Source organism: Atractosteus spatula, chromosome 19 (genome assembly GCF_055471065.1).
Source record: "Atractosteus spatula isolate fAtrSpa1 chromosome 19, fAtrSpa1.hap1, whole genome shotgun sequence".
Lineage (NCBI taxonomy): Eukaryota > Metazoa > Chordata > Actinopteri > Semionotiformes > Lepisosteidae > Atractosteus > Atractosteus spatula.
Genome location: NC_142724.1, coordinates 18,518,731 through 18,534,785, shown reverse-complemented (window position 1 = coordinate 18,534,785; position 16,055 = coordinate 18,518,731). Strand labels below are relative to the sequence as shown.

At 36.6% G+C, this 16,055-nt stretch overlaps 1 protein-coding gene across 2 annotated transcripts in view; it reads left to right on the top strand.

Annotated features, from left to right (window-relative positions):
• The first annotated feature begins 1,178 nt into the window (after positions 1 to 1,178).
• The window catches only part of LOC148818170 (interferon-induced protein 44-like), a 49,663-nt gene continuing 34,786 nt past the window's right edge, over positions 1,179 to 16,055 (top strand). For both annotated transcript variants that reach the window (XM_088937785.1, XM_088937787.1), the window contains exons 1-3: positions 1,179 to 1,237; positions 1,914 to 1,952; positions 5,763 to 5,802. In XM_088937785.1, coding sequence (XP_088793911.1) covers positions 1,916 to 1,952; positions 5,763 to 5,802 — 77 coding nt within the window. In that variant the 5' untranslated portion in view covers positions 1,179 to 1,237; positions 1,914 to 1,915. The remainder of the gene's footprint in view (positions 1,238 to 1,913; positions 1,953 to 5,762; positions 5,803 to 16,055) is intronic.

Here is a 16,055-nt window from a genome sequence, read left to right as displayed (position 1 = left end):
ACTGGTGTGTATTTTTTCTTTAAACTACCAATACCAACCATATACAGTTTACATAATATGTTTATGTTTCTAAATTAATATCGTTTATGACCATCAGACGTGTTATGCTCCTCTTCTTTTTATGCTCAGCTACTAAAATTTCCCTTTAGCTGTAAAATTCCATATAAATATTCAATACTAAGCAGATTAAAACATGCACAGTAAAAAGATTAAATGATTAAATCTTTTCACTAATGACCAATGCACCACGAGTGCCCTGTCGGTCATTTTGGCCAGCCAATCATGTACTGCGGTACAACGCAGTGACCTGAGGGTAATTGCATGCGGTATGGGTTTGTACCGTGCATTTTGAATGGCTGTATCTGTATGTACAGTACATGCATCTATATTGTAATCAAACCAGGCATAAAAGAAAAAAAATAAATGTACAAAGTACTTAAATGTCAGGAATGATAGGAACAAAATACAAGAAATACAAACTATTCAATTGGCAGGTAAAACACCTATAAACTAACTGCTCTCTCTGAAACATGTTTAACAAAGACTGCCAGGAATTATTATTACCAGATTTCTTTTCCTATCAACCTACAGTACCAATGATCTCTTAGGCCACCACCTGTTCCAGGTTTGTCTTAGAGACATCTCCAACATTCATACAGTATCTCTCTAGACATAGTGATGATACTTTTCAAGTAGCCTTTTTCATTGGTTACTGGTTCATATCAGCAAAATGGTATAGAATGTTATATGGATATGCCATAATCCATAATTGGTATAACTAGCATGACACCCAGCATACAACGATATACACATAAAATCTTTTATGGGTGGACCTAGTCTAGTCTGTCAAGTAATTATAGTACAGAGATACACTTACACTGAAAGAGTGTAAGAAAGTGAGATTTGCTTTTGTTGTTACATATACTGTATACTGTATGAAATATGAAATAAAACTTTCAGTCCTGTAAATGGCCAGGAAATTAATGCTTCTCCAATACCAATGACTGTGGTGACAGTGAGACAAAGGACAGTGCCATTAATTGATAAACATCTTAGAAGTAACCATGACAATCAATTCTGAAAGTGAAAATTAAATTAAAGTTTGTTTCATTTTTAGCAGGCATCTTCTTATTGGTCCTTCATGTTTCCTATAAATATACAGTATGTTCAGTGAAACCACTGATTTAATCTCTTGGATTTTTCTGGTAGGTCAGACCAGGGCTTTGCTTTGAAACCGGTAAGAAAAATGATTTTTAATCAATGAGAACTAGATTGAGTAACATTATCAAAGGTTTGGAATGCAGTAGTTGATTAAAGACATAGACATTGGACAAATTAAATAAAAGCCTAAAGAAGTAGTAGAAGTTACATTATCATTACAATGATTTAATTGTATAATAATTATTGACATTTATACAGCATAATACTTAGCAACATATTGACCATGCAATTCCTAAGTTACTCTGAACACTATTTGCATTTACTTGGTAAAAAATATATTACCACAAAGTTACTCAGTAATTACAGTCATGGCACTATAAAATGTTGTTATGTTACTCTCACTTATTAATCTACACATATGATAAAACTTTTCATTTTTTGTATATATTAGTATGATAGAAAATATTGATTTTTACTCAGTAGAGACACTTGAGGATATTTCATGAGAATTATAGTTTTATTTAATTAGGCACAAGTGTTTATCCCAATTTTCTAACATGGTATTCAAACATAGTGTCTACTAAATCAGTCAAAACAACCAGACGCCAATTATTAAAGATTTTAAATCTAAACACACATACAGGACAAAGAGATCTTGATAAATGTCAAAAGAGGCTGTTTTATGAAAGTAATATTGTTTCACAAAATTGATGCTGATTGATTGTCACACATGTAATTGTATTTCAATACAGAGATGGGTGGTTCCGAATCACAACCTGCACCAAACCCAGGTAAGATTCAACTTTCATACATAATCTAAACAAATATTAGAACAAGAAGGTGTCTCAACATCCAAAATATTGTTTCTTCTTTCTACTTTTCACCATGGAGTTAACCATTACTTGTTCCCTGTGTAATAAACAATGCACTTCTCCTATGTAGTGAAAGACAGGCTTCTAACTTATATGTAATTTAATTACACAACAAAAGGAATTTATACTATGCCTGTCATACGTATGTTGCTCTTTTATCAGAAATCTTATAATAGCTTGTATAATGTAATATTATACTGTACATTATAATTACATTATAATATAATAATGTATGAGTGTCTTGGAATGAGTTTGTCAAGACAATTGTGTGTACAACATACAGATGCAGCCACTCTGAGAGTGCATTAATTACTGCGTTAGCAGTACCTCACAGAACTGCAGCATAGGAGGGTGTGTGGTTCACTGGTCAAAGATAAGTGGCACTTGTGGCCAAAATGACCGACAGGGGCACTCGTTGTGCATTGGTTGTCAGTGAAAAGATTTAATCATTTAATCTCTTTACTGTGCATGTTTTAATCTGCTTAGTATTTAATATTTATATGGAATTTTACAACTAAAGGGAAATTTTAGTAGCTGAGCATAAAAAGAACAGGAGCATAACATGCCTGGAAGTCATAAATGATATTAATTTAGGAACATTAACACATTATGTAAACTGTATATGGCTGGAATTGGTCATTTAAATAAAAAATACACACCAGTATTCCGCTTTCTTCCGAATTCTGAAGTATACTGAAGTCTTGCATTCTGTTACATACTGTGGTTATTTTGGAAAAGTTTTTACGTGCTCCTTCTGACTATATTAAGTTTATATACTTTGTAAAAAGTTATAATGTTTTAACCTTTTCTGTGAATATGCTCGTTATCGCAGTAAACAAAAGCAAACTTTTAGAATTTGATTAATAGGGAACATAATATGGAATCGCGTATCTAAAGAAATTAATAACGATATAATTATATTCATATACTGTAGCTCAAATGATCACAGTAGTACACTTTCTTTGGAAATGTCTGCTTCAGTTTCACTTCTTCCCACGTGATTATGTCTAATGGGTTAGGCGTGTGCTTTCCGTGCTGGAATTCGGGTGTTCAAACACAGCTATTGCCAGGAATTTTTTTTTAACAAATAAAAGGTTCTTTGAAAAACTAAAATAGCAAATCTTATGAACAGTATATTGAGTTTGTTGGTATTTCTTAATATCACAAAACGTTCAAAGTTAAGTGAGTTAAGTGATTACCATTTTCCATAAATACTTCCGCTCGTTATTGCAGTAAAATAAACTCATACTTTTAAAATTATGTTTAATAATTTAATTATTAGGGAATATAATAGGGAATCGCGTATCTAAATAAAATTAATAATGATATTAATTTAAGGATCTATATATGTATTATATAGGATAAATATATGTATTTATATAGCTGGTAGTATGACTGTATCCCACTTTCTTTGTAAACAGGTTTTATTAACACCTGAATCGCAGCGGGTGAAAAAAGTGAAAAAGTGAATTTTTTTTTTATGATCTGTAGCTCAAATCCTGCTTAACTAAAAATTAGACAGAAGAAGAGTATTATTGGACAATGTTGTTAGGTTCTGGCGGAATTTCTCTGTAAACTGAAGAGTTATAGAGGAGACACGTTGTGTATTGCCTCTTTTTACACTTGTAAAAAAGAACATTCCAATGTTAATGCGACATGGAAGATACCGTATTATTAATAATTTAGTGCTTTCAGGCTCACGTGAGTTTGCGCCCTACACCCTGCGTACATACGTTCACAATTCGAGAAATACTGCTCAATACGAGTTTGTGCGAACAACCCGCATGGGTGATATTTAGAAATATATATAAAAATATATATTGTAGTATTTTCGGGTTCGGCGAGGATGGGCACGGTGATTCAGACATTCTTTGACTGAAAAACGGCTCTTTTATTTATCGGCACAGCCAGCACAACCCCCACGCCCGCACGCCAGCAGAGAGAGAGAGAGATACTCACTATTGATAAACATACATAAAAGAGTATTAAAGTATTGGCTACACCTAAAAAACAGTGACCAAAATTCCTACCACCACAAAGCCCTGCTGAGCCAAGAGCTGAGCCCAAAACAGAGCCCCCTAAGCCAACTGGTCCTGAGGCTCACCGACCTGAGCCACACCGGCACTAACCAGCATCAGGACAGCACTGCTAGATCACCACAACTCAGACTCAACCACATCACAGCACAGATCAAACAGCAATATCTCACACACTGGGACACACACAAACACAACATAAACTGAAATGCTACAGAACCCTAAACAGACAATACACACTAGCTGTTTATTTGACCAAGATAAGAAACAGCAAAAAGAAACAGACCCTGACAAAGTACAGGCTCAGTGACCACAGCCTAGCCATAGAAACTGGACGACACAGGCAGACCTGGCTGCCCAGAGAGGACAGGCTGTGCTCCCACTGCCAGCAGGGAGAAATAGAGACAGAGGTGCACTTCCTACTGCACTGTGACAGATACTCTGGGATTACAGAAACATTTGTCCCTAAATTCAGAAATCTAGTCCCAGAGTTCCCACACCTGCCAGAATCACAACAGGTTCCAATCCTATTGGGAGAGGGAGGAGGGAACTCAACTGAACTGGCAGCCCAGTATGTGATCTCCTATCACAGCCTGAGGAACAGTGAGTCTGTCTCCCAATAATACTCAATATGTTTACAGTATATGTAAATATTTTATATGTCTTTGTTGTAAATGTCTGTAGATTTTATTTTTTATTTTGTTTCATGTTAATTTTATTATTTTTATTTGCTTTGGCAACACTGATTGTACCCATCAGTCATGCTTATAAAGCACCTTAAATTGAACTGAATTGAGAGAGAGGGAACGAGCGAGCAACAGCAAGAGAGAGAGAGCACAAATCCTTTGCCCGGCAATCTACCTGAACATATAGCAAGTGTTCTCGTAACTCTAGGAGGTCTCGTGAAAACGCTACAAGTGTGCCAAAAAATGTTTTCGAACTTCAAGCTAACTTTACTGTGGTTGAAAACAGAAATAAAAAATGACTCTGAAAAAGCTACAAGAAGCTTGAAATTGTTATTATGAAATGTATACTGTTAATCATGACCAGACACATTATTATTGTTTCAGTGGTATTTTTAATACTGTTTTGTTATTCTCGATTCTAATTACAATATATAGGATTTCATTTTAAGGCTTGAGGCGTCTGTTAGATTGCCCCACTGAATAAAGTGTTTTGAATTAAACTGATTGAACAGCTGTTAAGCATACTGTAGTTTTTGTGAACACAATACAACTTTGTCTGTCAATGAAAAAAATGACCGCGGGCACTTTTCCCCCCCCCCATTATTCTCATGTATGAGTAGAATAGGCGAACCTTCCAATGAAAGACAGTCCCCCTTTCCCCCACAAAAACTACAGTATGATTAACAGCTGTATTTTTAAATAATCTAAAAATACAAGGGAGAGGCAAGTGGGGAAATGAACTGCAGTGGGGACAGTGTTCATCTGCATTTCTACAGCCCATAAATACAGACTGATACATGTACAGGAATGTTTACAAGCCTCTTCATATCACTGTAGTATGGTGTTAAAATATACAGTGCAAACTTTACATTCATGGTATTGCAACAATCTCCAACAATTTGATACTTTACCGTCAACTTGTAGTTCAAAAGGCAATAAAAGGATGAAGAAACCATTATGCTTTCCAGTTACCTGAAGGTTGTCATGATGTCATTTCTGTTTTTTAGAACTTGATAGACCATGGAGGGAAACACTCTGGAGCAAACAGTAAGTATTTAAAAACACAGCATGAAACCCACATCACACCGTACCTCCCAATGTGGAGCTGACAGTCCTGGAGGGCTGCTGTGTTTGTAAATCACCGAAGAGATGATAGATGTTGTTCAGTTAAGTAAAATAATGAGTATTAAATTGTTAAAAGCTAAGCTGGAAAGAAAAACTACAGATATGTAATTCCAGTACATACATAATCCTCCAAAACAGTGATTGGACTCTTCGGCATTAGAAACATAAACTGCAAACTCAGCTTTTCACATCCTGTAGGTTATAAGGTTTGCAAATATATTAAATATATTTTAATATGCTTAAGTTTACATGAGCCTCAAAACTCCAAGAAGCTCACCTCTCAGTCCTGCTATCTCACTATAGGAGTGTGTTTTTGACTAATTTCTGTTTATATAATACTTCTCAATTAGACCTCATACAGAACCACTTGCTGGAGAATTAAATATTAACAAGGTAAAAATTTATTACATGAAAAATGGTTGTATATGTAGCTTAGTGTACAAATGCTCAGTGCACTGAGTACTGGTATTAGAGTAGAGTAGTCCAATATATCATAAAAACCCAAATAGAGCATTTATATTTTCTCTTTTTTTTGAGAACAACCCATCTCTCAGCAGATGAAAGACGGAACTCTGTGAACAGTGTAGTTTTTTTTTCTTTACAAAGTCTGTTATAGGCAAGTACTAGAAAAATTCTCATCTTGTGGTGCTGTACCTCTTGATAATCTGATTAAAAGATATCAGTGGGGAATCAGCAAACAAATCATTAAAATTAACAATAACTCTTGACACCCATAGTTTAAAACCAGAATCCATAATGCCTGGTAAGAGGTCATGGTGGTCAGTATTTGGAGTAAATGCAGAAGCCAGCCCTAATCTCCCCTCAATGCACTAAACAGCGCTCCATGTCTTGACTGTATTGTCATTGGGTTTTCACAAGACTCTGTTTAATTTTAAATTCTTAAGGAGCAACATATTCTGTGAAGGATATTTTGATTGAGAAGTTCAATATCAATCCAAATTGAGGAGGGTCATTACGTACCAAATCACCTTCAGAACGTAGGTTGGCACTTAACTGCTATTCTTTACTGGGAGACTAGGTCTTCCTTGGTACTTGGTAGGCACGTTGTCATCTTAGGTCTCTGCATCCACCATATAAAATAGCTGAACCAACCATGTAAGTTTTTTTCAAAATATTGTGAGAAAAGGGATCGTTCAAATGGGATAAAGAAACTGAGACAGGACATTCATTTTCAGAAGTGAAACACGGTCCAGCCATAAACAAATATTGGGGGTGACCTACTAAACACGCATCCATTCTGAATGCAAACCACACTCACTTTTTTAAATACAAATATTCTGTTATATATTGTATATGATATACAGAAACAGCAATATCTCACACACTGGGACACACACACACAAACACAACATAAACTGGAATGCTACAGAACCCTAAACAGACAATACACACTAGCCGAATATTTGACCAAGATAAGAAACAGCAAAAAGAAACAGACCCTGACAAAGTACAGGCTCAGTGACCACAGCCTGGCCAAAGAAACTGGGTGACACAGGCAGACCTGGCTGCCCAGAGAAGACAGGCTGTGCTCCCACTGCCAGCAGAAAGAAATAGAGACAGAGGTGCACTTCCTACTGCACTGTGACAGATACTCTGGGATTAGAGAAACATTCTTCCCGAAATTCAGAAATCTAATCCCAGAGTTCCCATACCTGTCAGAATCACAAAGGGTCCCAATCCTACTGGGAGAGGGAGGAGGGAACTCAGTTGAACTGGCAGCCCAGTATGTGATCTCCTATCACAGCCTGAGGAACAGTGAGTCTGTCTCCCAATAATGCTCCATCCACCTACAGTATATGTCAATATTTTATAATATGTCTTTGTTGTAAATGTCTGTAATACGTCTGTAGATTTTATTTTACTTTTATTTTTTGTTTTGTTTAATGTAAATATCATTACTTTTATTTGCTTTGGCAACACTGATTGTACCCATCGGTCATGCTAATAAAGCACCTTGAATTGAATTGAATTATACTGCACTACTTCGTAAAACCACCAGATGGCACAGTAAATGCTTAACTTGGCATATGGGAGCATTTGGGCTGTTGCTAGAAAACACCTCATTTTGAATCCCGGTCAATTCTGAGCCCCTTGAAACAACTGTTTTTCAGTTATAGAATTTGAGTTGAATAGTGTTTAGATTTTTATTAATTTCATGCTGCATATTACAAGTATAAAATGAACAATGTACTTCAGCAACAAGTAATCAGGAAACAATTTTACACTGTACAGTATATTTCACACACACTGTTCTGAAGTGGCTTTAAAACCAGTATCATATATGTATATACCAATTACATCATATTTTAGTTGATTACAGCACAGTTAGATTTAACACACAATACTGCACAGTCCAAAGACATACTTGGAGGTTAATTGTTTCTCAGAAAATTGGCTCTGCCTTGAGTGTGTTTATCTGAATACATTTTTAGAAGTGGTGGTTTTGTGATTAAAGAATTCTTCATGGAATTCTTTAAGTTAAGTAAAGGAGGGAAGAAGATTTATTTTTACAATTGCAAGAAAATACAGAACAGCTTATCAATATTTTAAAACCATACCAGAATAGTGAAGACAGACGTTTAAGTGAGCCAGTTACTTACTCTGTTGTTTGCTAGTGTATACTGTCCAGATGTAGTCTTGTTATGTGAAATGTTTTAGACCAATATACTGGAAATTAATTATTAAGACAAAGTCAACCACCTGTCCGCTAGATCCCATCCCCACTCAACTAGTCAAAGATTCCTCGAAGTACTGGCAGGACCTATAATTAGTATGATGAACATGTCCCTTGCATCAGGTGTTGTACCTGATCAATTTAAGGTAGCGGTTGTTAGACAGCTCCTTAAGAAGCCAAAATTGGATCCAGTTCTTAAGAAGTTCTTAACAACTACAGGCTTGTCTCAAACATCCCATTTCTATCTAAAATTCTTGAGAGAACAGCTGTGGCCCAACTTCAACTGTATCTGGATTCAATTAGTATACTTCTATATACTACAAATTTCAGTATGGTTTCTGCCCAGGCCACAGCACTGAAACTGCATTAACAAGAGTCGTAAATGATTTTCTGTTAGCTACTGATGCGGGGAATGCAACAGTGCTTGAGCTTCTAGATCTTAGTGCTGCCTTTGACACGGTTGACCACTCTGTTTTGTTACACAGGCTTGAGTTTGAGGTTGACTTATCTGGAACAGTCCTTAAGTGGTTTACTTCATATTTAAGTAATCATTTTTATTATGTTCAAATATCTAATAATTGTACTGCTTCATCAATGTCACCAGTTCAATGTGGGATACCACAGGGATCAAAGCTGGGACCAATATTGTGGTCTCTCTACATGCTGCCGCTAGGTAGGATAATACAAAATATAATATTAATCATTTTAATTCATATGGGTAGGTAGTTCAGGTGGGTAGCTGTAGTTCAGGTGGGTAGCTGCGTCAGCATGCGTAGGCTCCTCCTCCCTCCCAACCTTTGTTCTCCCGTTACTTTACCTTTGCCTACTGCCCTGTCTCTCTCACACCTGAAGAAGGGCTCACGGCCGAAACGTTGAGTTCTCTTTCTTCTTTTTCAGCATGGAATAAACCTATTACTTGTTCCTTTGCATTTTAATTCATATGCTGATGACACTCAAATATACATTTTATTTACACCAAACAACAACTCAACTATTATCACTTTAGTTAATTGCATTAATGACGTAAAGACTCGGATGTGTGAAAACTTTTTGTTACTCAACTATGATAAAACTGAGGTTCTGTTGTTTGGAGGCAACAATACTGATAGGACTACTATAACTTCAGCACTTAACTCAGAGGATTTAAAAATTTGCCTCAAAGACTCAGCACGTAACCTAGGTGTCATATTAGACACAAGGCTCTCATTTGACTCTCTTGTTAAAACAGTATCTAAAACATGCTTCCTACAGTTAAGAATTATTGCAAAACTAAGGCAGTTTCTCTCCACTCAAGGCACAGAGAAATTAATACATGCTCTTATATACAACAGGTGAGACTACTGCAATGCCCTACTATCAGGGAGCACCAACCACTCCTTCAACACCTTACAGTGAATTCAGAATGCAGCAGATAGAATTGTTACTAGGAGCAGAAAGTATGACCATATAACCCCCATACTTAGCTATCTTCATTGGCTTCCTGTCAGGTGCAGGCAGGGTGGACTTCAAAATCTTTCTGCTTACAAGGCTCTCAGAAGTCAGGCACCTGTCTATCTAATGGAACTTATTAATGTACAGATGCAGCCATTCAAAGTACGCGGCACAGACACGTACCGCGGGTAATTGGCTACGGCCCCGCGCATTGTGACACAAAATACTGCGGTACGTGATTGGTTGACCGACAGGGGCACTCGTGGTGCGTTGGTCGGTCGTAGAAAGATTTAAATGTCTTAACTGTGCCCGTTTAAGTATTGAATATTTATATGGAATTTTACCACTGAAGGGAAATCTTAGTAGCTGAGCATAAAAAGAATAGGAGCATACTGTAACGCGTGTGAAGGCCATAAACGATATTAATTTTGGAACATAAACATACAGTATATAGCTGGTCTTGAAAAAAATACACACCAGTATTCCATTTCTCCCTAAACATTTTAAGCATCGAAGTCTTTAACTAACGTGATACCAGAGTCAACAAGCATACTTTTAGAATTTGATTAAAAGGGAATATAATATGGAATCGCGTATCTAAAGAAATTAATAACGATATAATTATATTAATGTACCGCAACACAAGAATAGTACACGCTGTACAATGTCTGCTGATACTGTTTCTCTAGGGATTTTTCAACATGCCTCATGTGACCTTGCCAGTGGCGCTGTGGGTTAGGTTCCTGACTTATACATCACACGTTGGGTGTTTGAATCCAGCTGGAGCCATGCCGTGATTTTTTTAACAAACATTTCTTTGAAAAAATAAAACGTTTCCCTGGGTCAGAGATTAAATAAAACTTCACTCGCACCAAACAATTACCACACACACTGAACACTGAACATGTTAACCCAAATATGTCTCACAGTAATTTTATGGTACATTACTTTTCTAAAATGTATTTAAAAATAAAAACGATTACAAACGCCAGCAGAGAGAGAGACACACACACAGTTCTTGTTTTTTACTTTGTCAGCACCCAGACAAACGCAAACGCGTTATTAATGAAATGCTTTTATTCATTCTTAATCTAACTCACAAGTTGTCATCTGTTGTTGAAGCTCTGTGAGACTAGACTCACACATGGCTAGACTTGACTATTTAACCATGAGATTATGTTTATGTTTATTAATCTTCCTTGTTATGCACTGAGAATGATAAGCACCCCAAACACGAGGGCGGCGTAGCAGTCGGCTCTGGCTTTCCCATCTATACCGATACACTGCAAGTACAACCCCCCTCCTTCTCTTGAGTGATGGGCAACAGTTGGATATCTGGGAGAATTGTTCATTCTACTGGCGTCTGTGAATTCCGCAGATTTTTATCGTCTTTAATTTTGTTATGTTATACATTTTAGAAACGTTTAATCTATACAAACACCACAAAACTATTTTCGATTGTATTTCTTAATGTTATGTTACACTTACAGTAGTTCACTGTTTTAAATACATCTAATTAAGAAAGTTAGGTGTTAGCATAAACTATTAGTATTCAATAATATTGAATTTAGCACTGTAATAAGTTGTTGCACTTTCCCCCGCATCTTGTAAAAACATATTTTCATTGTTCAAATATACATTCAATCTAACTATCATATAATAAGTTAAATACAAAACCAAAGAAAAAACAGGGTAAAATATTGTAACGCTTACGGCCGACAGGCACTGTGTAAGAGCCGGCGTACCAGAGCAGGTGACGTCACCGCCCTTCCCTGTGATAGCAGGACTACAGCTACTGGGCTGTAGAGAGATCTCTCTTTAGCTCACGGGGCTAGGTCGCTGCAGAGAGACGCGGAAGTCCCGGGTTCGAGCCCCGGACAGTGTGGGGCCGACCTGATGTGGCAAGGGCGCCCGCCTGAGCCCCCGTTGCGTTACAATATAATTCAAAATATTTTGCTAACAATGTAAACTGTTTATAAATAATCAATTGTATTAACTAAGGAGTAGGATGGCATTTCTTTGAAAAAATAAAATAGCAATATTATGGATAATTAATTGACTTTTTATATTTCTAAATATCACAACATGTTCGAATCCAAGTCATTTTTAATAACAATGGGTAAACTATCACAAAGCTTTAGAGAACTTAACAATAGCAATATTATGGACAATCAATTGACAATAAATATAGAAAAGCACATATTAAATTTGGAAAATAGTTTTAATATGTAAATAGTTCCCTGGTTCTGCACCCCTGGGTGTTTCTCTCTCTGGTCGGGGCGCGCAAGAGCTTGCTGGCAGGTGGTGACGGAGAGGAAAAATAAAGACAGCTTTTAACTCCGCAAGTCTGAGTTTTTGGGTCCGTCCTATCCGAACCCGACTCCTCTTGCCAGAAAACTCTAAATTGCATTTTGTCTTTTTTTAAATTACAACCCAAAAGTCTTAATTCCGTCTTAATTAAACATTTGAAATACATGTTTTGAATAGAAAGAAATCCTCTTCCTGGTATGTAGAACAGATCAGCAGGTCTTTTTTCCCCAATCAGAGGGGTTTCAGATAGTGTCAGCCAATCACCATTCTGAAGCCTACCATAATCTCTGGTATAGGGACAACCCAGAATACTGGTCTTGGTACCGTATTTCACAGAAAAAATATACACCAGTATTCCATTTCTCCCGTGTCCTGTCACAGTGAAGTAGGAACTGCACCTCTGTCTCTATTTCTCCCTGCTTGCTGGCAGTGGGAGCACAGCCTGTCCTCTCTGGGTAACCAGATGTTTCACGCATGAAAAGTGGTTATTAACAATCTCAACCTGTTTTATTTATTTTATTTTTATTTAGATTAAGAGTTCCCGTCACCCCCATTTCCATTTAAATCGCAAACCCGTGTTTAATTAAATGTCTTTATACACAGCTGTATGAGCTCCACCAGTCAGGACAGGAGGCTCTACTGTACACAGAGAGGGGCGGGAGGGGGGAACAAGCTGCCCAGCCGTGTGGTTGAAGCTGATACCCTGGATTCTCTCCAGACACAGTTGTATGAGCTCCACCAGTCAGGACAGGAGGCTCTACTGTACACAGAAAGGGGTGGGACGGGGGAACAAGCTGTCCAGCCATGTGGAATGCTACAGAACCCTAAACAGACAATACACAGGGGGGAGGCCGAGAGAGAGAGGGGGGGTGAGCGAGAGAGAGAGTTTTTTGCCCTCTGTCAAAAAACCACAAATGACTCGGGGCAGAGACTCTGGGGGGATCATTGTGTGGTACAGAGCGGAGCTCAGTCACTCCATATAATTAGTAAAGAGAGAAGAGTCAACAATTGATTTAAGGACGATCTGTCAAAGTGCAATGAAATACAATATTGTTGTTGTTGTTATTGTTGTTTTTATCCTGTAAAGCATTTTGAGAAGCCACCTTTAAAGGCGCTATATAAAAGCACTGATTCTTATGGAATGTGTTTTTCTTTCTTCTTTTTTTTTTAGAATAAACCTATTACTTGATTCTTATAGATGCCCGGTTCTGCCGGGGATTAAAAAAAACCCCATGGAATCGCGTATCTAAGGAAATAGCAGTATAACCTTATTCATGCACAAACAGTGGCATGTTACATTATTAATTTGGGTGTCTCCTCTTGCCAGAAAGCTCTAAATTGCATTTTGAGTGCGGTTTTTGACTTTTTTTAAATTGCAACCCATAAATAAAGCTGATACTGTTTAGACTTTTAATTATTTTAAACTGTATTACAGCAGCACAATGCACAATGCACAATCCAACGTAAATTGCAAAAATGCACTTGGAATCTGTCCAAGCCCTACTTTGTCAGGCATTTTCTTTTACTGTAACGGACATAAAAACTCCCTTGCTTTTAACAGAGCATTTCATAATTTCTAACTATGAAAATTATTTAAACTGCGACACTTATCATTCAACCAGAGCTCAAAATATCACAAGGATCCTCAAGAGCACAGCAAAGACTGTATTAAAAGAATCGCGTATCTAAAGAAATTAATTAAAATAATTATATTCGAGTACTGCGACAGGGCTGTGTAGGGCTGTTTCATCTCTCTTCATGTGACTCTCTTCAAAAGCCATTTAGCAAAGAGGAAACGAGAAAAGTGACAAACTAGTATACTTTAGATCTTTTTTCTGAACCAGGGAAAATCTGATCATGTTTCTCTATAACAATAATTAAAAACTTTATTTTATATATCACCTTTAAAAGTGGCATCTCAAAGCAATACAGTAGATGTAAAAACAGTTAAAAGGACCACAGATTACAAAGTAAATACCCAGACAAACACAAACGCGTTTTTAATAAAATGCTTTTATTACCCGGGCGTAACAATTGTTTCCTTTTTCTGATCACTCGCTCTCTGGATACTCGTCCCACCTGCCCTGTTTTCTTTGTTTTCTTGTTATTTGCTGATTATGCCTGCTGCGATCCACTCCTGCCCTCACACCTAAAGAAGACTACTTTAAATTTCTTTGTGCGGTCCATAGTGCAATTAACCCTTGCTAATACATTTGCGGACTTTTCAAAGTATGTGCTGTCCTTTGACAAAACAAGGCTTGCCAGATAATGTGAATCGAAACCTGTTTTTCTAGATTTTAAAGTCGTGTGATGTGTAAGCGGGAACACATCATTATATCTTACATTTGAAAAATACATAATAAAGCTCCCAAACAAATGCAAACGTGTTTTTAATAAAATTCTTTTATTCACTCATAATCTGACAATTTCATTGCAGTTGCATTTGTCTGATTGTGAATCAAAAAACACATATATTTAAACATGCGTTTGCGATTTAAATCAAAATGCGATTTAAATCAATATAAATGTTTATATTGTAACGCATAGGTGACTATTCATTGTTATTAAAATGACTTAAATTCGATCATGTTGTGATATTTAGAAATATAAATTATAAATATAAATTTGTTTGGTGCGAGTGAGGTTTTATTTAATCTCTGACCCAGGGAAAAGTTTTATTTTTTCAAAGAAATGTTTGTTAAAAAAATCATGGCTCCAGCTAGATTTGAACACCTAACGTGTGATGTATAAATCACAACCCTAACCCACAGCACCACTCACAAGAGGAGTGTTGGAAAAGCCCTAGAGAAACAGTATCAGCAGACATTGTACAGCGTGTACTATTATTGTGTTGCGGTACATGAATATAATTATATCGTAATTAATTTCTTTAGATACGCGATTCCATATTATATTCCCTTTTAATCAAATTCTAAAAGTATGCTTGTTGACTCCGGTATCACGTTAGTTAAAGACTTCGATGCTTAAAATGTTTAGGGAGAAATGGAATACTGGTGTGTATTTTTTCTTTAAAGTACCGAGACCAGCCATATACTGTATGTTTATGTTCCAAAATTAATATTGTTTATGGCCTACAGTATGCTCCTATTCTTTTTATGCTCAGCTGCTAAGATTTCCCTTCAGTGGTAAAATTCCATATAAATATTCAATACTTAAATGGGCACAGTAAAGACATTAAATATACATATACATACTGTATACAGTACAGTTTGCATACAGTAATATGTTTATGTTCCTAAATCAATCTCTTTTATAAGCATGTGAAAGGCATGGTGAATCGGAGATTCTCAAAAATTACTGTACTTTGCATGATTGGAAACAAATGCGTGATTGCGAAATGCTGTGGTGTTACTTTTACAAAGACGGTCAATGAAAAAAAGAATGTGGACCAGGGCAATACTTTGAGTTTACAGCTTGTCCAAGGTCATTCATTATTAATACTATTAGTAATATCTTCGTTAAAGACTTTGATGGCGACAGCTCAAACATGAGAGGTTGAGCTTTTTTAGCTCCACCTTGCGGAAATTCCAGATACTATTATTTTACTTGAGGTACTATACGAAAATTTACGGTAACGCGCGGTAGACTGCGTAAAGCGCACCGCAAAATAATGCGGTATCGCCTGCTCGTTTTGAATGGCTGCATCTGTATGGCTTGTATTGGTAGTTTAAAGAAAAAATACACACCAGTATTTCATTTCTCCCGAAACCTTTTAAGC